The 27337-nt window shown below is 35.7% G+C and overlaps 1 protein-coding gene across 1 annotated transcript in view; it reads right to left on the reverse strand.

Moving 5' to 3' along the window:
* Window positions 1–26964, reverse strand: part of SOS2 (SOS Ras/Rho guanine nucleotide exchange factor 2) — a 104589-nt gene extending 77625 nt beyond the window's left edge. The window contains 4 exon segments of the mRNA XM_037834970.1: window positions 2348–2512; window positions 3436–3567; window positions 6328–6453; window positions 26726–26964. Coding sequence (XP_037690898.1) covers window positions 2348–2512; window positions 3436–3567; window positions 6328–6453; window positions 26726–26812 — 510 coding nt within the window. The 5' untranslated portion in view covers window positions 26813–26964.
* Window positions 26965–27337: the final 373 nt, after the last annotated feature.

Here is a 27337-nt window from a genome sequence, read left to right on the forward strand (position 1 = left end):
ATCAATTATAACAAAGTTACCATACTAATGTAAAATGTTAATAATAAGGAAAACTGTGGGTGTGGAGAATTCTGTATTTCCTGCATAATTTTTCCGGAAACCTATAACTGCTGTATTAAAAAAAGAAAAAAGAAAAACAAGTGAGGAGAGTAACTTCCCAGCAGAGAAGCCTGGCAGATAATCCGGTGATCACTCTGATCACTACATCACCAGTCATGAACAAATAAAATGTGCCATGGGAGAAATGCAATAAGAGTACAGCATCACGTCTCTGACCCATAACTTGTATCTAATCAAGAGAAAGTATCAGAAAAACCCAAACTGAAGGACTTTCTAAACAATAACTGGCCTTGTAATTTGCTAAAGAATCAAGGTCTGGAATCAAGGTCTTAAGAGTTAAGGAAAGACTGAGAAACTGTTGCAGATTGAAGGAGAAAAAAGATACAAGAAAACTAAATACAATACATGGTTCTGGACTGGGTCATTTTGCTATAAAGGACATTATGGCACAACTGGCAAAACCTGAGTGGGATCTAAAGATAAGTTGGTACGCTGTATTATCAATATTAATTCCCTAGATTTTTATTGTTACACTGTGGTTATGTAAGAGAACATTCATGTTGGTAGGATACACTAAACTATGCTGACAACTTTCTCTTAAATAGCAGGGGATGTGCAGTACTTTGTATTGTACTGCAACTTTTCTATAAGTATGAGATAATTTCAAAGTTAAAATATTAATATGTAATTATAATTTTGAAGTCAAAACAGACTTCAAAACAAGAGTTTTCAACTATAAAATGTAAGTGAAAAATCACATTTGAAATTATGGCATAGCACAATAGATTTCAATCCTAACGGCGCATCAGAATCCACTGGGATATTTTCCAGAAATACTGAGGCTTGGAGGCCCAACCTAGGCCACTTAAATCAGAATTTCTGGGAATAGGATGCAGGCACCAGTATGCTCTAAAAACTTTCCTGGTAATTCTGATGTGCAGTCAAGGTTGAAAATCAGTGGCATGTGCCAAATCCTAGAGTTCACTTACCCCTCAGACACCTAGTTACTATGAAGTCTTCCTGGCCTCCCCCATGCCAGAGTTGATCACTTTGTCCACTGAACCTCGAACTTATTTCTACAGTAGTTTTTATTACATTGTGCTATGTGTTAAAAATAAATTTATTTCCCACTAAAATAAATTCCTTCTAATATAGGGATTGCTGTCTTATTCAGTGTTGTATCTTCAGTGCTCTGTGCAATGACTGGCATGTAACAGATCCGCAAAACTGTTCATTAAAAAAGTAAGGGAGAAAAGGAGAAAAGGTAGGAGGAGAGGAAAGAGAAGAAACTTTTAAGATGACTCAATTCCTTCCCTCAAGGAGCTCACAGCCAGGAAGACAGATATGTAAAAAAAAAAAAAAAAAAAAAATTATCAGAAGGGGGTAACTTTGGCATTGCAGCCTCTTTCTCTCTACCTGTGCCCCACTAAATTATTGTGTGAAACCAAAGTATCTTTTTCAAAATTACTTCTTATACTTAAAAGTATGTGAGTAGAACTTTGCGTACTCTCTTTCTAGAAATACAAAGCCCTTAAAAATTATTTTCTTAAACTGGATTGAGGTTTTGGATGTATTTTCTGAAGAAAAGATTCTTGATGGGGAAAAAAATAAAAGATTCCCATCCTGCCGTATGTTAAAAACAAACACACACACACACCCAAAACCCCAGAAATATCATGGTTAGTCTCTAAAAGCCAGCATTTTTCTATCTTCCAATTCCAGGAATTGTAATATTACTTTTATAATCATGCATAAAAAGGATGGAGGCATTATGCATTATATAGATAACACCTCTTAGGTTTTAATGTATTGGAATAGCTAGAAGTAAATACCTGAAACTACCAAACTCCAACCCAGCAGTCTGGACTCCTGAAGACAATCATATAATAATAGATTACAAGGGGTGACAGTGTGATTGTGAAGACCTTGTGGATCACACCCCCTTTATCTAGTGTATGGATGAATAGAAAAATGGGGATAAAAACTAAAGGACAAATGGGGTAGGATGTGGGGACGATTTGGGTGTTCTTTTTTCACTTTTATTTTTTATTCTTGTTCTGGTTCTTTCTGATGTAAGGAAAATGTTCAGAGATAGATTGTGGTGATGAACACATAACTATGTTATCATACTGTGGACAGTGGATTGTATACCATGGATGATTGTATGGTGTGTGAATGTATTTCAATAAAACTGAATTTAATAATTAAAAAAAAAAAAAAAGGATGGAGGCAGAATGACATATAGTAACTACTATTCAAGTAGGTTTAAATGCTTTTCAACACTTACCTTATCTGCACACATTGACACTTTAATGTCCTGCTGAGATATTTCGTAATGTCGGATATTAAAAACATAATTACCAGCCAATTTCAAAATATCAGCTGAGATATACTCTAGTACAGCCACAATATAAAGGGAGACATGGTAGTCCACTTTGTACCCTAAAACTTCCTGTCGGGAAAAAAAATCATTTAATTCCAAAAAACAGCACTGTAAAGTATCAACACTTAAAAATCCCTATTTGATATTTTGCTTATAAAAAACTTTCTATAAGTTAAATGTCTAAATTTAGGTTTACCATAGGATATAAAATGAGCCTTTATACCCAGGATCAGGGGCTTTTTTTTTTTGGAAAGAGACGTCTAATATTGCAAATCTGCCTTTGCTATCAAGCAAATAGATAATTAATTCTAAAGTAGAAATCTTGGGCTGGACTTCATTGAAAGCCTCCTAATATATTATCCAAAACCCATCTGACAAGTATCTGCTATCTTCAAGGATCGTCATTAACCAGAATTCTCTAGTTAAAGTGGTTCCTACCGAAGGGAAGATGTATGTATAGCAGGGGAGGGGGGTGTTTGAAATTTATAGAAAGGGGTCTTCAAATCCATGTACACCAAGTATATTTTTATAGATTAAATAATATTACCTAGCCTACTTTTCAAAGGTAAATAAAGGAATCTATAAAAAATAGAGATTAATTTAAAAACAGTTCTGAATTTACAATAGTTTTTCACATGTATTTTCTTAATAAAAATGCTGAGTCATTGTCTACTACATAGGAATCAGTCAGGGATAGCAATCATTGGAAGATTCTACAAAGATGCATTATTATAATCATTAACTTGTAATACTATTTGAAAGACAATCTGATTTCATCAGAGTATATTTATCTTTATTTTGTGCACACATTAAGAAATATATACAAATGTATGCATGCATGCATACATGTGTATGTGTATGTATAAAACACCCATGTATTTGCATACACATTAACATAGACCATGCTATAAAAATACTTTATATGCCAAGAGTATACAAATAAAGTATTATTTGTTATAAAGAATTCCCCCAATGCTTAATATTTTTATTACCTTCAATGAAGGATGGATTTTGTCCACAGGCAGTAAGAGAGGATTTCTTCGTTTTCGTTTCTCTATAGCAGATTGTGCATCAGCAATAGCCCATTTATCAATTGGATGAGGAAAGGTCTTTTGAACTCGTTCCTGTTCAAATTATAGCAGTTCTGTTTTAGTATAAGTTTCATAAAAATGCTCATAGATAGGAGATTCACACAAAATTCAACTTTATCACTATCCTTAGTGACATAATATGTTCTGATTCCTATAATAAATGAATTCTTTTGGTTTAAAAAAAGATCAACAGAACTGTGATTTTTTTACATAGTTTCTATGGATAAAGAGAAACTAAAAGTTAGAAAGGCTTCAGAGTAAGCATAATTAAGAAGGAACTAAAAAGAGGAAAAAGTAATAATATATATGATAGTCTAAAGCTAACATGAAATAATGTATCTGATTTTATAGTAAGGTTCTAAGGTTAAAATTAATTACCTAGTAAAAGTTGTTAACTCATTATTAGTAATTATTATGTAGCCACTCTCCTTTTGCTAATATTAGATCTTCAAATATAGAGAAGAATTTAGAAGAACAGATATCACGTACTTCTTGGAAGACCAAGTAGGTGGAGGAGTTCAGAATGGCTTAAAGAAATACAGCTCTTGGCAAAAACTAAGCAACGTAGGTTACCATTGTGGTTCCTCGAATCTTAAATCTAACTGGTATTAGCAAGAATAATGAGAACAACTGGTAACTGAATCAAACTCCATTTTCGCAGGGTTTCCTATTTTTTAAATTATATATTCAGTTTTTAGTATATTTAACTATTAAAAAATATGTTTTATTATATTTATTTGATGTCCAAATCTTATAGCACAGAACAGGAAAACAAATACTTTGATTCTAAGAATCTCTGAAAATCTTAATAGCTCAATCACTCTAAATTAAGATTTTCCTTTACACTGTTAGTTACTGCCTTATTACAGAAACAATCAAAAGAAAGGCGATGTAAGCAGTACACCACAAATGTAATTTTTTGAAAGCGGAATTAACAGATATTTCTGAAAGCCTAAAAACACTCCTATGTAACAGAACCAAAACAAAAAATTGAACACTAATTCACAGATACTCTTTTAGAGGCATATCTTTCCTTAATTAATGAGCAAATATCCTTAGGATTTACACTAATTTTTTATTGAAGTAATATTTATATGCAGTGAAACCCACAGATCTAAAGTGTAAAATCCAATGAGTTTTGATAAATGCTTCTTTCAACCATGTAACCTCCACCCCATTCAAGACACAGAACATTTCTTTCACCTCAGAAAGTTTTCCGTGACCCCTTGTAGATCTTCTCCCTCATAGGTAACCACCATCTTGCTTTCTATCACCACTGATTTTAGCTATTTCTCAACTTCATATAAATGGAATCATACAATGCGCATTTTTATGTGTTTTATTTTCCTCTTTATAATGTCTGTGAATTGCAGCTATGTTACTGCATATACCAACATTTTGTTCTTTCTTCATATTATTGAGTAGTATTCCACTTTATGAATCTACCACAATATTTTACTCATTCTGCTCAAGATCTCTGTCCATTTGGGGGAGGAGATTGTCTTTTGTAATTGATTTATAGGAAATTTCAGTATAATCTGGATAGAAGTCCTTTGTCAGGAGTATCTATTGCAAATATCTTCTCCTAGTCTGTAATTTACACTTTTGTTATTCTCACCAATTTTATTCTTTAATAGTTATTGTGTTTGAGTACCTTCTTGAAAAATATTTGCCTAGTTGTAACCAAGAAGTTAGGATTTAAGGATTGATTATGATTACTGAACCATTATATAGATATTCCTTTTTACTTTCTGGTCTATTAGAGTAGACAGAGGGAAATACCTGAAACCTGAACTGTAATCCAACTGCCTTGATCTCTGATAATGACTCTATAGCCTTTAGCTTGTGCCCTTGTGATTGTAAAAACCTTGTGACTAACCTTCGTTTGTACCCACTTATCCAGTTTTTCAACTTTAAAGTCTTATGATCACTAAAGACAGTCTCTAATGTTTATTAATGAAGGGTCTTGGGTCAGCCCAGAACTAACCCACCCCAATTTCAAAGTTATCTTGATAACTAAAGCTGGATCTAATCAAAATGGATTGCCTAACATGCACAATAGCTTAGATTTTAACCTACAAGCCACCTACACCTCATTATAATACTAAAATCACACCCATCATCATATTAAGGCCGCCATTTCCTTACATATGTTCTGTGACTAAGCATGTAATCAATCTGCATATGCTCAATAATTAGATCACTTCTAAATACATCATCTGGGGCCACTGCACTCATTATGCTAAAACCTGCCCAGCTTTTGATACTATAAAACTATCGGGATTATTGCAGTTCTGGGAGACCAGTTTTGGACTAACAGGCCATCTGATCTGCTTCGTGCATAGAAATAAAACTCTTCTTCTCTTTGAAACCCCAGCATCTCAGGAATTGGTCATTTGAGCACATCAGGCAAAAGAATCCACCTCCTTGGTCCAGTAACATACCCCAGGTCATGAAGACATACTCCTAAATTTTCTTTCTCAAACTTTATAGTTTCAGCTTTTATGTTTAAGGCTATGATCTATCTTAAATTAATTTCTGTGTGAGACAGATTTCAATGTTTATTTTTCTCCATAAGCTTTTCCAGTTCTACCACTTTTTTTGCTGAAAAACTTTCCTTTCCCCATTGAATTGCTTTGGCATCTTTGTCGAAAATGAATTGACCATATATATCACAAATAATTTCAATGGTTTTTGTTTATACAATAATTTTTAGAATGTTAAAGACTTAGATACAAATATTAATTTGCACAGTGGTTCAGTTACTTTTTGAAATAACAAAATAGTTTTTACCTCCACATCTTGAACAGTCCTTGGTTGAGCCATGCATAATTTATTAAGCAGCTGAAAAATCAGCTCTTCAATATAATAGAGAGACTCTTCATTAGCTGAGAGATTGGGATGTACTTGCTCCTGAACCTTTAAAAAAAAGTTCTCAGTTAAAGGACTGGCAAAATAAAACATACTGAACAAAAGTCAAAGAGAATTTTATACATAATTAATAATATTTTATAGAATGTTTACCAGTATGCAGACAAAAAGCATAAAAATGGGAAAAAAAAAGCCTATATTTGATGGTCTCTGTGAACTTTTCTTAAAATACAAAGCAGTGGTTCTTAAACTTTTTTAGACCTCCACCCTTTGAAAATCTATTGAAAGCCACTGAACCTTTTCTTTCCTACCACCAAAAAGCATATACATAACAAAATTTTTTATACAATTTCGCGGGAATCATGGATGCTTTGAAGTCAACTAATAGATCCAACAGGAGTCTATGAACACTGGGTCATGAATCCCAGCAGTAGATGTACCATTTTACAAACTGTATACTTTATAAATTATAGAGCTGGTCTGTGAAGTAGGTGCTAATCAGCTTTCTTTTACAATGGCACATGCTCCTTACTGTCACCATGTGGCCACGCTGAGCCTTTCTGTCATTGTTAAGTTTCTTAAAGTTGGAGCCTAGTAATCTGTCCCCCAAAATAATCCCATCTGACTGGATATCAGGAGAAAGGTAAACAACAGTGCCGGGCACTTAATAGGTGTCCTATAAGCATTTGTTGAAAGGATGAATGAGAAAAGTATTGTGCTAAGTTTTTATGCTGTAGGAGAAAGATGTCAATGCCACTGATACAAAAAGAAATTAAAAACTTGAATAGTTCTCATAATTATTTTGAAAAAACTGGCTCAGTAATTAAAAATCTTCTCACAAAGAAAATAGCATGAAATTGATCATTGCATCTAAATGATCAAAATTTAGCAAAAACTGTTCATTGTTGCCCCTTATATTTTGTAAGTCTATAGGATCTACAGAGAAGTCCCTCCTTTCATTCCTAATGTTAGTTATTTGTGCATTCATTCCTTTTCTTGATCAGTCTCTCAAAGGTTTAAAAATTTTATTAAACTTTTCAAAGACCAACTTTGGGTTTTGTTTATCTTCTCCATTTTTTATTTGTATTATATTTTATTTATGTCTGCTTCATCTTCATTATTTCTTCTAGTTTTGCTGTTTTTTTATTTAACTTCTTTAGACAGTTACTTAAGTCATTATTTTCAATTTTTCTTCTTTTCTAATATGTATATTTCCTTTAAGATTATTTTTGTATAAAAGCTACAGATTATGATATATTTTTCTAATCATCCAGTTCAAAAATGTTTCTAACATCCATTATGGTTTCTTCTTTGACCTTAAGAATTTAAAAGTATATTTGTTTTTAAAAAATATTTTATTGTGATAAAATACATATAGTACAAAATGTGCTATTTTAACCATTTAAAAATGTGCAATTCATTGGCATTAATTACACTCACAATGTTGTGCCACCATTACCATCAACCGTTTCCAAAACTTTTTTATCACCCCAAACAGAAACTCCACACCACTAAAGCAAAAACTCTCCATTTCCCCTCCCCCCAGCTCTTAGTAACCTCTAATCCACTTTCTGTCTCTATGAATTTGCCTATCTAGATATTTCATTTAAGTAGAATTATACAATATTTGTCCTTTTGTTTTGGACTTATTTCACCTAGCATACATGTTATATAGTATGTATCAATAGTATGTATCAGAACTCCATTCCTATTTACAGCTGACTAATGTTCCACTGTGTATACACACACACACACCACATTTTGTTTATCCATTCATCTGTTGATGGACACTTGGGTTGTTTCCACATTTTAGCTACAGTGAATAATACTGCTATGAACATTGGTATAAAAGTATCTGTTTGAAATCATAGAAACTATGTTTTCTGACCGCAATGTGATTACTCTAGAATAACTTGCATTATGGCCCATTATATGGGCCTAGATGGCTTCACTAACAAGGTCATCAAACATTTAGGGAGGAAATGAGCCAATTTTAAGCAAACTCTCTCAGAAAATAGAAAAAAAATAAGACAGATTCCCCAACTCATTTTTAGGTTAGGCTTCATACAAAAACCCAAAAAGAAAGATGAAAATTATAGGCCAATTTCACTCACAAACCTAGAAGCAAAAACAAAACAAAAAGGCTCACTGAATTCCATAATACACAGAAAAGACTATATAACATGACCAAGCTGGGTTTACCCCAGGAATGTAAAGTTGGCTAAATGTTGGAAAATCAAGCAGTGTAATTCATCATCTCGCTAACAGATTAAAGGGGAAAAATCATATGATTGATCATCTTAGTAGATGCAGAAAAAGCATCTGAAAAATTCAATATTCATTCATGACAAAACCTCTTAGTGCACTTCCTTAATTTGTAAAGGAGCTCTACAAAAATCTATAATAAACATCATAGTCAAAGGTGAACACTGAAAGCTGTCCTTCTGAGATTAAGAAAAGGCGAGGACACCTGCTCTTTAATTTCTATTCCACATTGTACTGTAGATCCTAGTTAGTGCAGTATGGCAAGAAAAAGAAATAAAAGCATAAGAACTGGAAAGGAAGAAACAAATTTACAGATGATTTGATTACCCGTGAAGGAAAATCAAAACAATATACAGATAAATTATTTAAACTGATAACTTCAAAACTTACATGGAAATGAAAAAGGCTAAGAAAAGTCAGTCAGATACTCATTTTTGTTCTTTTCTCTTTTTATTAGAAAAGTTGTAGGTTTAAAGAAAAATCATGCATAATATACAGAGTTCACATATACTACCCTATTATTAGCATCTTGCAATACTATGGTACATTTGTTACAATTGATGAAAGAACATTTTTATAATTGTACTATTAACTATAGTCCATGGTTTACTTTAGGATTCATTCTGTTGTACAGTCCTATGGTTTTTGGTTCTTTGTTTTAACTTTTATTCCAGTAACATATATACAACCTAAAATTGCCCTTTTAACCACATTCACATATATTATTCAGTGCTGTTAGTTACGTTCACAATGTTGTACTATCATCACCATCATCCATTAAGAAAACTTTTCCATCAACTCAAATAGAAACTCTGTAAAATTGAAGCATTAACTCCCACTTCCCTACCTCCACCTTGGCTCCTGATAACCTATATTGAAATTCTGACTCTATGAGTTTACTTATTCTAATTATTTCATATTAGTGAAATTATATTTTTCCTTTTATGTCTGGCTAATTTCACCCAACATGATGTCTTCCAGGTTCATATGTTGACATATGTATCAGAACTTCACTCATTTTTTACAACTGAATAATATTCCATTGTAAGTAAATACCATATTTTGTTTATCCATTCAACTGCTGATGGACACTTGGGTTGCTTTCATCTTTTAACAACTGTGTTAATGCCGCTATGAACATCAGGGTGCAAATATCTGTTCAACTCCCTGCTTTCAATTCTTTGTGGTATGTACCTGGTAGTAGGATAGCTGGGTCATATGGTAGTTCTATAATTAGCTGCCTGAGGAACTGCCAAACTGTCTTCCACAACAGCTGCACCATTTTTACATTTCCACCAACAATGAGTAAGTGCTCCTGTTTCTCCACATACTCTCCAACACCTAATTTTCCATTTTAAAAACACAGTAGCCACTCTAGCGGGTGAGAAATGGTATTTCCTTTTGACTTGCATTTCCCTGATGGCTAATGATGGGAGCATCCTTTCAGGTGCTTTTTGGCCATTTGTACGTCTTCTTTGGAAAATGTCTACTCAAGAAGTTTTCCCATTTTTAGATAGGGTTGTTTGTCTTTTTGTTGTTGAGTTGTAGGATTTCTTTAAATATTCTGGATATTAAATCCTTATCAGATGCGGTTTCCAAATATTTCCCCCATTGTTTAGGTTGTCTTTTTACTTTTGTGATTAACTCCTTTGATGCAAAATGTTTTTAATTTTCATGAAGTCCCTCTCATCTACATTTTCTTTCGCTGCCTGTGCTTTGGGTGTAAAGTCTAAGAAACCATTGCCTAAAACAAGGTCCTGAAGATGCTTCCTTATGTTTTTCTCCAGGAGTTTTATAGTTCTAGTTCTTATATTTAGCTCTTTGATCCATTTTGAGTTAATTTTTGTATAAGATATGAGATAGGAGTCCACCTTCATTCTGTTGCATATGGACATCCAGTTTTCCCAGTTTTTCTTGGGAGGTTTTTGATGAATGATTCAAACTCTTTATTAATTATTGGTTTGTTGAGAGCTTCTATTTCTTCTTGAGTCAGTGTAAGTGGTTTGTATCTTTCTAGGAATTTGTCCATTTCATGTAGGTCATCCAATTTGTTGGTGTATGTTGTTCATAGTATTCTTTTACAGTCCTTTTTATTTCTGTGGGATCAGTAGTAATTTTCCCCTTTCCATTTCTGATATTAGTTATTTGTGTCCTCTTTTTTTTTTTTTTTTTTTTTTTTTGTCTGTCTAGCTAAAGGTTTGTCGATTTTATTGATCTTTTAAAGAACCAACTTTTGGTTTTGTTGATTCTATTCTTTTTTTAATACTCTATCTCATATATCCCTGCTCTAATCTTTATTTCCTTCCTTTTGCTCACTCTGGGTTGAGTTTGTTCTTTTTCTAGATCCTCAAGTTTTGAGGTAAGGTCTCTAATTTGAAATCTTTCTTCTTTTTTAATGTATGCATTCACAGCTATAAATTTTCCTCTCAGCAGTGCCTTTGCTGCATCCCATAAGTTTTAGTATGTTGTGTTTTCATTTTCATTCATGTCAACATATTCCCTAATTTATCTTGTGATTTCTTCTTTGACCCATAGGTCATTTAAAAGCACATTGTTTAATTTTCACATATTTATTAATTTTCCATTTGCCCCTCTGTTATTGATTTCTGGCTTCATTCCATTGTGGTCAAAGAAGATACATTATATGATTTCAGTATTTTTTTAAAATTTACTGAGACTTCTTTTGTGAACTAACATATGGTCTATCATGGAGAAGGATCCTTGTGCACTAGAGAAAAATGTGTATTCTACTGCTGTTGGGTGAAGTGTTGTATAAGTCTGTTAGGTCTAGCTAGTTTAGAGTGTTAGTGAAGTCTTCTATGTCCTGACTGATCGTTTGTCTAGATGTTCTATCCATTATTGAAAGTGGTGTATTGAAGTCTCCTACTATTAATGTAAAACCATCTATTTCTCTCTTCAAATCTGTCAATCTTTGCTTCATATATTTTGGGATTCTGCTGTTATGTGCATATATATTTATAAGTATGATGACTTCTTGTTGAATTGACTCTTTTATCAATAAATAATGACTTTCTTTGTCCCTCAAAACAGTTTTTGTCTTAAAGTCTATTTTATCTTTTATTAGTATAGCTACCCCAGCACTCTCTTGCTTACTACCTGAATTTTATATGTATATTTTTTCCATCCTTTTACTTTCAACCTACTTATGTATTTGAATTTAAGATGAGTCTCTGGTAAACAGCATATTGTTGGGTCATGCTTTTTTATCCATGCTGCCAATCTCTGCTTTTTGACTGAGGTATGACTGATAATGAAGTACTCTCCTGTTCTTTTGCTATTTTGTCTTTGTAAATCTTATACCTTTTTTGACCCTCAATTCTTCTGTTAATGCCTCCTTTTATATATTTTTTGTATTGTATCATTTTGATTCCTTTCTCATTTCTTTCTAAATATATTTTTCATACATTTTCTTTGTGATTGCCATGGGGTTAAAATTTAACATCTTAAATATGTAACAGTCATATTGGATTTGATACCAACATAACTTCAATAGCATACACATACACTCTTCCTTTACCCCTCCATCTCCCTACTTTTCTTTTTAACTTGTTGCAATTATATCATTGTACCTTACATATCCAAAACCAGATTCATCATTACTTTTTATGCATTTGCATTTAGAACCTGTAAGTAGAGTTACATATCAAAATATACAGTAGTACTAGCATTTAAAATTACCCATAAGGTTAGTTTTACCAGAGGTCTTTCTTTCTCTATGACATTTTGATCTACTGTCTAGTGCCCTTTTCTTTCAGTCTGAAGAATGCCCTGCAGCAATGCTTATAGGGCAGGGCTAATGGTAATAAACTTCTGCAGCTTTTGTTCACCTAGAAATGTCTTAATCTCCCCCTGAGTCTTGTAAGAAAGCCTTTCCAATATAAAATTCTTGGTTTACAACTGTTTTCTTTAAACAGTTCAAATATTTCATACCACTGTCTTTTTGCCTCCATGGTTTCTGATGACAAGTCAGAACTTAATTTTATTAGGATTCCCTTGCATGTAAGTCATTGCTTTTCTCTTGCAGCCTTTAGAATTCTCTCCTTGTCCTTGGCATTGGTCAGTTTGATTACTATGTGTCTGGACATGGTTCTCTGTGAGTTTATCCTGTCTGGAGTTCATTGGGCTTCTTGAATTTGCATATTCATATCTTTCACTAAATTTGGGAAGTTTCCTATGATGACTTCTTTGAATATTCCTTCTGCCCCTTTCTGTTTTTTCTCTCTCTGAGTCTCCCATAATGCATATATTGGTACATCTGATGATATCCCACAGGTCTCTTAGGCTCTGTTTGCTTTTTATTCTTTTATCTTCCTGCTCCTTAGCCTGAATCATTTCAATTGTCTTCTGAGATCACTGATTTTTAATTCTGCCACCTCTAATCTCCTGTTGAAACTGTCTAGGGAATTTTTTCATTTCAATTATTGTGCTCTTCAACTCCAGTATTTCTGTTTGGTTCCTGTTAAGAATCTCGAAGAGATTTCCAAGTTGTTCATTCATTGTTTTCCTTGTATCCTTTAGTTCTTTTTCCATGTTTTTCTTTATCTCCTTGAGTATTCTGAGGATCATATTTTTAAAGTATTTGTCCACTAAGTTCAAATTCTAGTCTGGTCTTCTTCATTGATGGTTTCTCAATTTTTATCTTGTTCCTTTGGACAGGCCATCATTTCCTGTTTCTTTGTCTTGTAATCTTTTATTACATAGTGTACATTTTAATATTTTAAAGTGTTTACTCCGGGATTTGGTCCCTGGGCTGTCTGTTCCTTAAGTTTGTATCCAGCTAATTATATGACAGAGATTTTCTTGAATGCCAGGAGCTAATCAAAACAAACAAATCAAAGCAAAAAGCACCTTTCACAGTCTTTGCAAATTGGCTCTGCTTTGGCTGGAGGTTTTCTTCAGAGCCTAGCTCTCATGTCAATAAGATGGGCCTGAGGCAAATGTGAAGTACAATTTCTTCTCTGTCTTATCTGAGCCTGCCTGGAGCCAAGGAGTTTATTTCATTCCCTGGGCTTGTGCTTGCTCCTGGCCTTCGGAATTCCAATTTACAGTTTACTGAAGTTCAAATGAACATCCCTCTACTCCCAGGTGCTCTCTTGTGTGACTAAATTCAGGTCATCCTTGGACCCAGGCTGCTTTGATTTATTGTTTCTCACATTGTCCCAGCTGTCTGCAAGCCATTTTTCTGCCCTCAGGACAAACTCTGGGAGGGCTGCCTGAGACAAATTCCAGGACTGAATTCCTCAGACTTCCACTGGATAGACCGGCACTGACTTACAGGCACTGCAGTATATACACAGGGGCCACTCTGCTCCCCCTGGAACAGGGCCAGGGATCTGCAATGGGATCTCAAGCTGGCTCTACCCTGGACTGTGGAGGGAGGGGTTGAGGGGCCAGCAAGAGCTCCAGGAGTTTCTTATATGGCTTTTGAGGATGTTTTTTCTTGATTCCACACTTGTCCAGTTAATGTGGACCTTTAATTGTTTTCCATAGTTTTGAGGAAGGTTACTGTCTTTAAGATTCCTCTGCTGCCTTTGCCCAAGGTTGGTTGGAAGGGTGGTCATCCTCAGAGGCAGCCCCCAGTGGTATGAATGAGGTAATCAAAAGCAATTATCAGCGATCAGACCACATCCTCTTGGAGTTTGGCGGTCTAGGTCTTTACATCCTACCCTGGGTCCAGCAAGCTGCACCAGGAGCCTGAGCTGCAGTCCCCACTGCTGCCCACCAAGAGGCTGGGGGATGAGGGATCAAGGAGCATAGCCACTGCAGAGAGGGTAGAACTCACTGGTATTAACTGCAATTTACCAGCCTCTTCCTTCGTTCCTTCCTGGATACTGCATAGTGTACCACTAGACTCCAGAGCTTCAAAACAGTTGATTCAGACACTCCTTGCCAGTTCAACAGTTGCTTTGGTAGAGGGATTGATTCCTGGAGCTTCCTATACCACCATCTTCCCATAATTATCAGATATTCTTAAAGAAGTACAAGTACTTCTCCACTAGCTATTGGGATTTATTACAAAGCTACAGTAATTAAGAATGTGATACTGGAATAAGGATAGATAAATAGATCAGTGGAACAGAAGAAAGACTCCAGAAACAGACTTACACATATATGCACACTTGATTTACAACAAAGATGGTAATGTAGAGCTGCGTGACAATGGAAGGGAAGGGAAGATGAACAGTGCTGGGACAACTGAATACCCATATGGAGAAAAATGAAATTCAACCCCTACTTCACATTTTACACAAAAATCAATTCTAGCTGGATTTTAGAACTAACAACAACAACAGAAAAAAAACCCAATAAAGTTCTAAAGATAATGCAAAACAGGCTAATATCTTCATTACTCCAGGATAGGGAAGGATTTCTTAAGCAGGACTGAAAAATTACTACCCATAAAGGGAAGGACTGATAAGCTACATTAAAATTAAAAACTTATGTTCATCAAAAAAAAGAAAGAAAGAAAGAAAAGTTACAGAGTTGGTGAAGGCATATGTAACACATATAAACAAAAGGGCTTTATATCTATCCAGAATATACAGAGAACTTGTAAAAATTGAATAGGAAAGGAAATGTCTAAAATCCCAATTTAAAAAATGGACAAAAAATACTTGGACCATCACTTCACAAAAGAAGAAATCCAAATGGACAATAAACATGAGAATTAAGATAGTGTCTAACTGGGATGGACTTTTTTTCCCTGCAATTAAGATTTTGGTAAATTACCTGAAAAGTGACTTTAACTTTGAGCCTCAAAGTTCCTTATGCCAAACTTCTTAAATTAATTTCAAATATGAAAAATCATAAAATAAATATGCAATGTTAAAATCCCACCTATGAATTCTCTAATAGGATTATCAAGATGACAAAGATAAACATACTTTGTACTTCACAGTATTTACTGTCTCAGCAAGCACCCTAAGAGACAGTAAACATAAAATTACCACATCAGAACAAACTTACCTATCATATTTTTCCGAAAGACTAATCAAAAAAAGAGCAATTAAAATAATTTTCAGTCTTTAATAGTAGATTAACAAGTCAGACCTGATTTTAGTTGCACCATGTTTTCAAATTGCCGGAAGGTATTTCCCTGCACATACACTGCAAATAGAATAGTCATAATATTATATATCCATGTACAGATATACATAAAAAACCTTTTAATTTTAAATTATTGTTTACTTAATTTGACAAGTTACAGAAATGTTACTTCTTAATTTATATTTTTCAGTTCTCCATATTCACAATCAAATAAAAATCTTGCTAGTCCACTTGCTCAACTATTATTTGTGTTTCTGATGTACTGGATTGAACAGAGTCCCCCCAAAATTCACATCCACCTGGAACCTCAGAATGTGACCTTATTTGGAAATAGGGTCTTCACAGATGTAATTTGTTAAGATGAGGTCATACTGGATTAGGATGGGCCCTGAATCCGACTGGTATTCTTATAAGAAGGCAGTGTGAAGACAGAGACATACACAGAGAGAACACCATGTAGACAGAGGCAGAGATTGGAGAAATGCATATCCACAAGCCAAGGAACTCCAAGGACTGTTGGCAACCACCAGAAGCCAGGAGAGAGATATGGAACAGATTCTCAGAGCCTCCAGAAGGAATCAACATTGCAAATACCTTGATTACAGATTTCTAGCCTTGGGAACTACAAGACTATAAATTTCTGTTGTTTTAAACCACCAAGTTTGTGGTCATTCGTTACAGCAATCCTAGGAAATTAATATACCCGTACAAGTAAGAAATACATTCCTTTGGCTACATAGTCTGACTGACATATTTATGCCAAATTCTTCAATCCATTGCCAAGGATTTTTGCAAGGATGCAAATGTTTAAAACATCAATTACAAATAATGGAATTTTTCTTGTTACAAAAGAGTTAAAATTCAATTTAAAAAGAAAAAACAAATTTCATTCTGAAGATATACATTAACAACTACAAAATATTGCTGACAGAAATTAAAGAAGAGCTAAATATGAAAACATAAACTTTATTCATGAGTCAAAAGACTTAATATTGTTAAGATGTCACTTCCTCCCAAATCTATAGAGTCTACACAATCCCAATTAAAATTCCAGCAGGTGTTTTTGTAGAAATTGATAAGCTGATTCTACAATTTTTATGGAAATGCAAATGTCCTAGAATAATCAAAACAACTCTGAAAATGAGTGAAGTTGGAGAGCTAAAACCACCTGATTTCAAGAATTATTATTAAGTTACAGTAATCAGAACAGTGTAGCATTGACATAATCCTGTCTCAGCAGAAAAAATTAGTGGAACAGAACAGAGAATCCAGAAATAAAACTACACATATAAGAAAACTCATTTTTGATAAAGACACACAGTAATTGCCTTTTCAACAATGGTGGTAGAACAACTGGATAGCCATAAAATGAAAAAAAAAAAAAAAAAAGAACATACAATATATAAAATTATACAAAAAGGGTCTCACCATATGCGAAGATTAACTCAAAATGGATCACAGATCTTAATGTAAAACTTAAAACTATAACACTTCTAGACAAAAAAAAAAAAAGGAGAAAATCTATGTAACCCTGGTTTGGGCAAAGATCTCTTAGATACAACATTAAAGGCAGTATCCATAAAAGAACAAACAGATAAATTGGACTCCATCAAAATTTAAAACTTCTGTCCTTCAAAATGTACTATTTAGAGAATGAAAGGACAACCTGCAGACTGGAAGAAAATCTTTGCAGAGCATGTATCTGATAAAGGCCTTGTTTCAATATGTATAAAGAACTCTCAAACTCAATAGTGAAAAAAAAACAACTCAAGAAAAAAATAGGCAAAAGAACTGACTAGGTACTTCACCAAAGAAGAAATACAGATGGCAAATAAGAACATTAAAGATGCTCAACATCATTATAATTAGGGAAATGCAAATTAAAACCACAGGATACCATTCACACCTATTAGAATGGATAAAATTAAATTAACTAATGAATGTTAGCAAGAGGAATTGGAACTATTACACATTGCTGGTGCAAACGTGAAACTGTACAAGCACTTAGGAAAACAGTTTGACAATTTCTTAAAAAGTTAAATATACACCACTATCCAATCTAGCCATCATACTCCTAGGTATTTTCTCAAGAGAAAAGGAATTATGTATTCATACAAAGACTTTTACACAAACATTAACTGCAGTTTTATTTGCAATAGCCAAGAATTAAAGATCCAAAGGAATACAGGTTACCATACAAAGACTTTTACACAAATATTAACTGCAGTTTTATTTGCAATAGCCAAGAATTAAAGATCCAAGGAATACAGGTTACCAGCAGTTGGGATGGGGATAGGGAATGGGAAGGTTAAGCCTTAAAATGTACAGGGTTTCTATCTGGAATGATGGAAGTGTTCTGTTAATAGACAGTAGGGATGATAGCACAACACTGTGAACATAATTAACATCACTAAAATATATATATCTAAAGTCATTAAAAGGGGAAATGTTAGATTGTATATATGATAACAGATAAAAATTTTTAAAAAAATATCCATGGAACTACGCTACACAGTGAACCCTAAGTTAAATCATGGACTATAGTTAATAGTACAACTACAAAAATGTGCTGTCATTAATTGTACCTAATACTCCACACTTATTAAAGGTGTTGGTGGTGGGGTGGTACATGGGAATTCTGTATTTTATGCATGACTTTCTGTAAACCCACAACTTCTCTAATAAAGAAAAAAATATCTAAATGTATATCAACACATGAATGGATAAACAAAGTGTAGTATATCCACACAATGGACCACTACCTGTTGTGTTTTAGATATCTGTGAATACCTATGTGGAAGTGTTCAGGAAGAAGGAGATGTAGCAGGTTTAGACAGGCTGCAAGGGAAGGTCTCTCCAAGAAGATGATGAAGACGTAAAGGAGGTGAATGGGCCAGCCATAGGATTATCTGAAAGAAGGATGTTCTGGGCAGAGGAAACAACAAATGCAAAAACCCTGAAACTAGGACATGTCTATGTGTTGTAGGAACAAGGAAGCCAGTGTGGAGCTAGAGCAGACGAAAGAAGGGGTGGAAGTAAATGAGGTCAGAAAGGCAAATGGGGTAAGGGGTAGTACCAGACTGTAGAGGGTCTAGCAGGCCATTAAGAAGACTCTGGCTTTTATTCTGAGAAGCACTGGGAGGGTTTTGACAAAGGAGTGATATGATTTCATTTATCTCTACTATTTTGAAAAAAGACTGAGTAGGGCAAGGGTACGTCAGTACTCCAGGAGACTAGTAATCAAGACGTCTAAGGCAGCAGTAGTCGAAAAATAAAAAATAGTAACTGAATATAGTTGCAGTTTGAAGTAAAGCTAAAAAGCTTTGCTGACATAAGATGCAAGGTACGAGAGAAAGACGGTATTCAAGAGTAACTCAAGACACTTAGTTTGAGCAACTAGGAGGATGGAAAACAGTACAAAAGATCATGTTTGTGAAGGGAAGAGCTCAGTTTGGTTGAGATGTCTTTCACACATTGTGGGGACCCAGGACCTGGGCCACACCCCCCATAGCGAAAATAAGTTATTGCACGAAGCCACCTATTTGACAGGGACAGACATTAAAGGTCATCACACCTCCCCAGGGAGGAAAGAATGTACAAATGGTATCATAAAAAAAGCATTAGAACTCCCCTCCCTGATCACTGTTGATAACATATCACAAGACTCTGCCGAAACTCTCTTCTCATACCCTATGGAATGTCTTTGTCTTAACCCTTATAAACCACCCCATCACCCCTCACTCTTTGCCGAGTGCTAACTTACATTTTTTTCCAGCTGGCCGCCACCATGGAACCATCTCCTCTTCGTAAGTCCTAATTAAACTTCATGTGTAACTCCGTACCTGGTGTGTTCTTCACTCTAAGGGCTGAGCTGACCCAAGCCTTTCAAGAGCTGGGTTGGAACACACATATAGGTGGAAATATCAAGAAAGAAGTTGGATATTCACATACAAGAGAGAGATCTGAGCCAGAAATAATACATTTGGAAATCATCACATATAGATAATATGTGAAGCAACGAGGTTGGATGTGATCTCCAAGGGAGTGAGTAGAAATAGAAGTCCAAATACCAAGCTCTGGGAAGTCAGGATAATGTGGTCAGGGAAAATCAACAAAGGAGATTTAGACAGAATAGCCAGAGAAGGAGAAAACCAGGACAGTTTAGTATCCTGGAAGCCAAATAAGGAAAAGATTTCAAGAAAGAGGAAGAGATTAACTGCCAAATGCTGCTAATGGGTCAGTTAAGAACAAAATGCATTATGCTATGTAAATAAGAGGTAGTGTTTGAGTTTACAAAGTAATCTAATGAAATAACTGAGGTACAGAAAACTTCATTTGGCAGATCCATGACTAGTGCTCATATGTAGATCTTCACATTTTCATAGTGTTGCTGCATCTTTACACATTAAAATGTGAAATGTATAGTAACATATATTTCAAAAAAGCTTTCTACTTACGATCATATGTTCTTATGTAAAAGAAGAAAAGAATTCTAGGTTGTTAATTTTTAACATGACTACATGAGATAATGCTAAATCCATTAGTTCCATTAAAATTCCTTCCTAATTCAAATACGCAGGCTAACAGAGGATATAATCAAACTACTGTTCCCTTGAAAGAGAGACCATGGTTAACATAAGAGACATATACTTGATTTATGTCAAGTAGTACCACAGGTAATGCTTTGGATACTCAACATAAAGCACGTTAATGGAATATTATTACTCTAAATACACCACACCAAAATTACACTGAAAATAGAAGACTACTAAGTCATGGATGACACAGAAACAAATGCAGCAAGTTAAAATGCATTCCTAATGCTCATCAGTTCTAGCTGAACCCCTTGGGTCAGTTTCGGTCATTATTAGTTTGGAGTAATTCCAAATGACTCCCTGGTGTTCTACTGTTATATTCAGGGCATCGGGAAATCCAGAATAGGTCTTAATCATCTTGTGTCATAGCAATCATAGTATCTATTATTAGTTTCTGGCTTTCACTTGGAATGATTTTTTCAAAAAACAATTCTGATCAAGTTAATCTAGTTACATTGCTACACAAATAAACCCTTGACAGCTTCTCACTGTTCTTGGATAGAGACCTTAACCTGGTCTACCATGCTGGACTTACCTCTTCTCCTCTTGGATCTTTAAAACAAGTCATGCTCCTACCTTTCCCTGGGCCTCAAATCCTTTCTCTCCCTTTCTTTGTTTGTTAATTCTTACTAACCTTTCACGAAATTGTTTACTTCTTTAATAATTCTTTATCGCAGGCCTTCTCCACATCCCCAACGAGAATATAAGCTTTAGGAGAGCAGTGGCCTTGCTACATCTTCAGACCAAGAATTGTGCCTGATACATGGGAAGCATGCAATAAATATTGGAATATATTCTCCAGAACTCAGCACAAATGTTACTTCCTTAAAGAAGCCTTCCTTGACACTGCAATATGTCAGTGACAGCAATTTTGTTTTCTAAAAGCACCAGGAAAGATTCAGTGCAATCTTCTAAAACAAAATCCCAAGAGATGTTGGTACAAGAGCAGAAATACTAGAATCTTTCAGAATTCACAAAAACATTTCTGAATCAAACCCCTACTCTCTTTTTCTCTGCCATAGACTGCTATTAATTTAACCCAGACATTCTCCTACACCATTTGCATTTTTTGACAGATAACTAAGAGCAAACTGTAATGGTTGTGGTGGGGTGGAGCAGATATTTAACCTGAATCAAATCAGAGTCAGGAACAAGCGCTTCAACTTCTCTCTGGCTCAGCTCTCTATGACATTTGTAACTACAGACAGTAAGACAACACAGACATTTTCTTTTCCAAAGGTAGCCTGGTGAAGAACACCTTATAGAAAGGCATTTCCAGGAGAAATATAAGAAACTAAAAAAACTGAAAAACTGATTTTAAGGCAAGTTTCCAGATGTAAAACGCTTACAATGATTTATCTTGGCGTAAAATCATATAGCACATGCACTAAGTACCAAAAATATTTTTAACACACAGGTATATATAAGCGGCATTTACAAATATATTCCATGCTCTTGCTTCTCCCAAGAAATGTGATAGCTTCAATGTTCTTGGGGAGTAGTGGTGAAGGCATTTAGTGTCTGGCTCTTTTAAGAAGATACATAATTTAGTGTAATGTTAACAATCTATGTATTATCTGTTAGTAGTGTCATTTCGCTCTACCTTACCCTTTGTCGTTCTGTATGTGCTTAAATGCCCCAGGGAAGTTCTGTTTAAAAAGTTAAAGAACACATTTCTATTTCCAAAATTATTTTTCTTGAAATTTTCAATGTTTGTGTTTTTCCATAGTGAAATGAATATTTAATGTTGGTTAAATGTTCCTTGAATTTTCAGTGTCAACAACAGCAACCTTGCTATTTTTATGTCTTTTTTTTTTAATTTTTCATAAAAATGAGCCAAAACTTGAAAATAAGCAAAAGAGAATACTAGATCTTCTTCATTGCAGTGCTGTGCTTGCACCTTTGATTACTTTCTATTAACTGGGCTATTTTACAAATCTATAAGATTAACTGTTAGATTTTTACCTGGTAGAGATGCAAATAATTTCTGTTCAGTGGAAAAGATAACCTCAAAATTTACTGTTCTTGATCCGATAGGATATTAACTAATTCTGTATCTAACCCAACAATCTAATCTTAATACTCCTTTATTAAATTGCCTATAAATACCTAGATCTTCAAATATTTGTTTGAAGTGGTTTTAACTCATTATTATTAGTTCCCTCATTAGGTAATGTGTTGAATAAAAATCAATGTATAAACATGTTCATTTAAATATGCATGTGAGTTATGATTTTACCTTTCTGAAAATTGTATTTCAACAGTCCTGGAGGTTCCACCGAGATGCCCAAGTAGACTAATCTGACAAAGCCAATTAAACTACATCATTCCTTTCACAAACACATACAGGTTTCCCTTACAGAACTCTGGACTCAGAATTTCTATCTCATTTACATAAACTAAACCCTCAAATTTTAGAATAATTTTAAATCTAGACGGCAAACCCTTTTAGAGCAGAGCCTTTGTTTTTAATCATTTTTGTATTCCTAGGATTCAACACCATACCAAATGGAGAAGGGAAATAGTATAGTCTAATTCTAGCAGTCTGTGACTATCTGGTCAGATGGAGAAAGGAAACTAAGTTATAGAGCTTTGGATGTAAAGACAAAGCCCCCCCCAGAAACGGCAGAAATTCTCACTGGACAAAGACATGGGTGGCAGACAGACACCAGAAGTGAACACACACTGTAAAGACAGAGTAAGCCTTGTGCTCCTTAAGAGCTACAACTTTTAGTGGGCACTACAAACCTACATGTTGCAATGTCCCATTTACCAGAAACTGGACATAATTTTAATTACCTCTACAAAAAATTTGCAAAAAAATATGAAAAATGTTCTCTGTGGGAATGTATCTCTATTTATAATAACAGTAAGTTAAGTTAATAATTGCTTTGGAAATTAGAATAGAAATTGCTTTCGAAATTTCACCTTGAGACCAAATTTTCTTAGATGCAGTTATTCTCTAAGCAAAGAATAAACCAGAATTATAGAATAAGACAATACATTATCTATAAGGTAACTGAATTTCCCAAAAACAAGCACAACACATAAATGTAAGGAGAGAAATCCCAAAGCAATGGACCAGGATTTGAATGCTAGCCCTGGCTTTCTTTCCAGTTTAATCTGAAGAAATAAATCTATGTCTGTGAATGAAGGATTATTAGAGTCAAAGCTACCTATTAAATAAGAATACAATGCACACTCAAATACTATTCACTACTAATAGGTAGATACCTGCATTGCATTGCCAATAATACAGGCCTACCTGATAACGGCACTCACACTTCTGTGTATGAATTGACTGTCTAAGAATTCCCCTCTTTGCTTTTAATTCAGGCCAGAGTTCATTCTCGTTACTCACCATATTTTATAATTTTTTTCCCTCTACTTAAATAGAGGCTGCAAATGGAAGGAAGGTCAATTTAATTTAATACTTCAGCACTGGTAGACCAGTGAAACAGTAACTGCCCCTAATAACCTCCAACAAATTCTTTAAAAGCCATGAACTGGTGCTTGTTCCAAGGGAGGCAATGACTCCTAATGATAGAAACTCTGAATGCATGTTTTTACCCTTAAAATTCACTACTTTTTTTCATTTATAGAAATTTTTTTGCTCTTTCAGCCATTTTTAATTTACAGTTTGTGCTCAATACAAATCAATTCCATACCATGAGAATTTACTATGAATCAAAGCAAAATACACAAACACAATATACAATTCAAAACAGATATATGGCTGTTGGATCTGGCTGTTCTCATGTTAAGTTTCTGAAGTTGGAAAAAAATGACTGTCTATCAAGACCACTGTGGCCAAATTAGATTCTGGAACATCAAAGCATCTAAGCATCAGTGTGTGACCAAGTGAGCAAAAAACTTCATGGGGTTTCTATTTTTAAAAAGTTTCCTTTGCATTGAGGCAGTTGTAAAGATTTACTTTTCCAGAATCAAACTGACTTTAGGCTTAGGACCAAGTTCTAACTATCCAAAAATATTAACTGATACAGGAAGTGTTCCAAATGTGACTATTCTGATTCATAAAGTTAAAAAAAGTATTTAGAGAAAGAGGATAAAAATTACTGTGAAATATCAGATTTATATTATTTTTGCCTCCTTCACATTTGCTTTTTAAATTTCAAGACCTGTCAACTTTACTTGCAAAACAGATCACTTATTAGATCAGAGATCACATATGTAAAAAGTATTCAACATATGCAGAAACAAAAAAGCAGCATTTTGAAATTAGTTGAGGTCAACTGTTTGGAATCAGTTTAGCTAAATGAATCTGGTTCTGTTGTCGGATGTGAATGTGATGGGAAAAGCTCACCATTTGATTTGATAAGTTTATAAGCAAAATTTATTCATTATGCTTGCACTGGGGAGTAGATTACAGTACATCGTTGCACTGGCACATGTCAATTACTACATAAAAAGTCAAATACAATGTCAAATCCAAAGCCTCAGAAATAAGAGTTCAGTGCCCAAGAGAACAGTGATAGCTTAACAACATAAAATTTTTATCTAAAGTTTTAATTTAAAGCATTAAATTAGTATTGGTGAAACAATACTTCGAGAATTTACAATAACACCTGGAGGTTCCTTAGAATGTACATATAAATAGAATCATGGAAGCATTTATATTACCGAATCATTTCAAGGCCCGATACATTTAATATACCACATGAAAACTGAATCTCCATTTCACAGCCCATTGTTTCTCTCTAGATAAGACAAAATCTATTTGTTTTTCAAGGCAGAGTTTTAAGTGTCCATATTCCTAAGCCACATTTAAGGAAATCATTTCTTCATTTTGGATGTTGTCTGTCTTCATCTTCTACGTGAAACTTCAGCAGATTTAATATTGACATTCATCATCTAGTCAAATTACTCACATGTTCTTCAAACCAGTCAAATTTGGGATTCTCACCATTTTCTGCATCAATAAGGTGTGGAACCAGTAGATTCATTGAAGACCTGTTTTTGTCCTTGCCACACTGGACTTTATATGCCATTTGGATTGGGTTCAGAAGATGGGGAAGCATAGATGTTTCTTGGCCTGAGTCTCTTTAACAGTAGAGAAGTAAAAGGAAGAGTGAGACCACAAGGAGGCTAGCTGTAGACTGAGGGGCATTGTTACCTCCTGGGATCCTGGCATTAGCTGGACTTGGGGCAGCTGAGGTATTCTGGGAGGAGTTACTTGAAAGTGTTACACTAATTTCAATAAATCTGCGAGGGTAAGAGTAGCACCAGAAGTAGTAGCCCCAGACTGAGCCTGGCCACCATCCCTTTGCCCATGTCTGCTCCATTGGCACGCTGGATGCTGTGCATAGAGAACGACTGGCTAGGGGCGGGATCAGCAAGGTGGCTCATTTACAGAAGTTTAACGTGTGATGATTTATTTTCCAAGTGCAGTCTTTTAAACTAATGTTTATTTTTCTTTATTATTTAAAAATTTTAATTTTGTTTATTTAGCAGAAAAGGTGGAAGGGACTAAGTTCGCATCAATGGCAAGGGAAGCCCCTGTTCAGCAGGCATGATAGGTAATCCTGCACCCACTTACATTCTTTAAATTGTCTTGATCTTACAAAAGTGTTTATTATAGAAATGATAGCATGATTATCACCTGAATTCACAAAGGAAGACTAACACGATCCACAGGAGAGATGGACCTTAGTGGTGCACCCTAACTTGAAAGATTATTTTTTATGAACCATCCCTTAAAATGATTCCAAGTTTTAAGTCTCACCTAAAACTTGGAATCATTTTAAGTGTGAAGAAACATCAAATTTTATAAGCAAAATCTCTTGTTAACAGGTAAGACACCTTTTGCAGGAAGTGAAGAGGTGCTTTAAATTTACCTTAAGAATTGTAAAATGAATAAGAATATTATGACTCACTGACATTTCACACATGTGAAACATCCATATTACAAAAAAAAAAGCATTGCCTCATAAGTGAGTGGACACCCTTGACAAGCAAATTGCCTAGGGGGAACATCCCTAAAGAACTTAAATAAAAGTAATTACGCGACCCGAAAATGTGCTCTTATTTTAAAAATTGTCCAAATACCAGAGGGACTTTTTCTTGCTCGAATCCAGCCTGAGGACAACAAATTGGTCAACGGCGGAAGTTGCCTGACGAAATGACTGCAACATGAAATCCAGTTTTGTGATCATAACAAAACCTTCCTTCCGGGGCTAGACAAAAACCTTGAGAAAACGTCCTTCTGGATGCAACAGGCAATTACGAGGCCCTCGTCGCCAGCCAAAGACGAACAAATCGGCCCTCGGCCCTCGGGACCGGTACACGGGAGGTCGTGCAACTCCCCGTTGGCCCTCAGAGGAGCCGCGGCCCGGCACCCAGCCCGCCTCCCCGCCCCGGCACCAAGCACTGACCTTCCGCAGGGCAGAGACCAACAGTCCCCGCCATTTCGGGCTGTTCTCTTCGCTGAAGAATTCGTACGGCTGTGGCGCCTGCTGCATGGCCCCGGCGGCAGCGCCTCCGCATCTGCGGCGGCCCGTGGGCCGAGCTGGGCCGGGACGACGGCCTGACAAGCAGGGCACCGGCCGCCGCGCCTCTCCTCGCCCGCGGCCACCGCCTCCCGCCCGGGCCGCGGCTACCGCCGAGGCGGCTCGGAGGCGGCGCCGGGCGGGCAGGCGGAGGTCCCGAGGCGGCTTCCTCGGCCCCAGCGGCCCTCGCTTCGCACAGCGCCCGAGGAGGAGGCGCGGCTGCCCGCAAGCCCGGGCAGTCCCCGGCGGCGACTGAGGCGGTGGCCTCCTTTCCCAGCGGCGTTAGCCTGCTTCTCAGGCGGCTCCTCCTCCTTTGTCTGGGTTCTCAGCCCAGCGGGGGTACAGTTCTCCTCGCTCCAGGACTCCGGCTACGGTGGCGACGGGCGGAGAGCGGTGGTGGCGGCGGCTCGTCTCCTCATCGCCTCATCTCCGCCCTTCCAACCGGCAGCGCCGTCCGGCCCGCCCGAGTCACCTCCAGAGGGCCCTGGGGACCGACCG

Source organism: Choloepus didactylus, chromosome 4 (assembly GCF_015220235.1).
Source record: "Choloepus didactylus isolate mChoDid1 chromosome 4, mChoDid1.pri, whole genome shotgun sequence".
In the NCBI taxonomy this organism is placed as follows: Eukaryota; Metazoa; Chordata; class Mammalia; order Pilosa; family Megalonychidae; genus Choloepus; species Choloepus didactylus.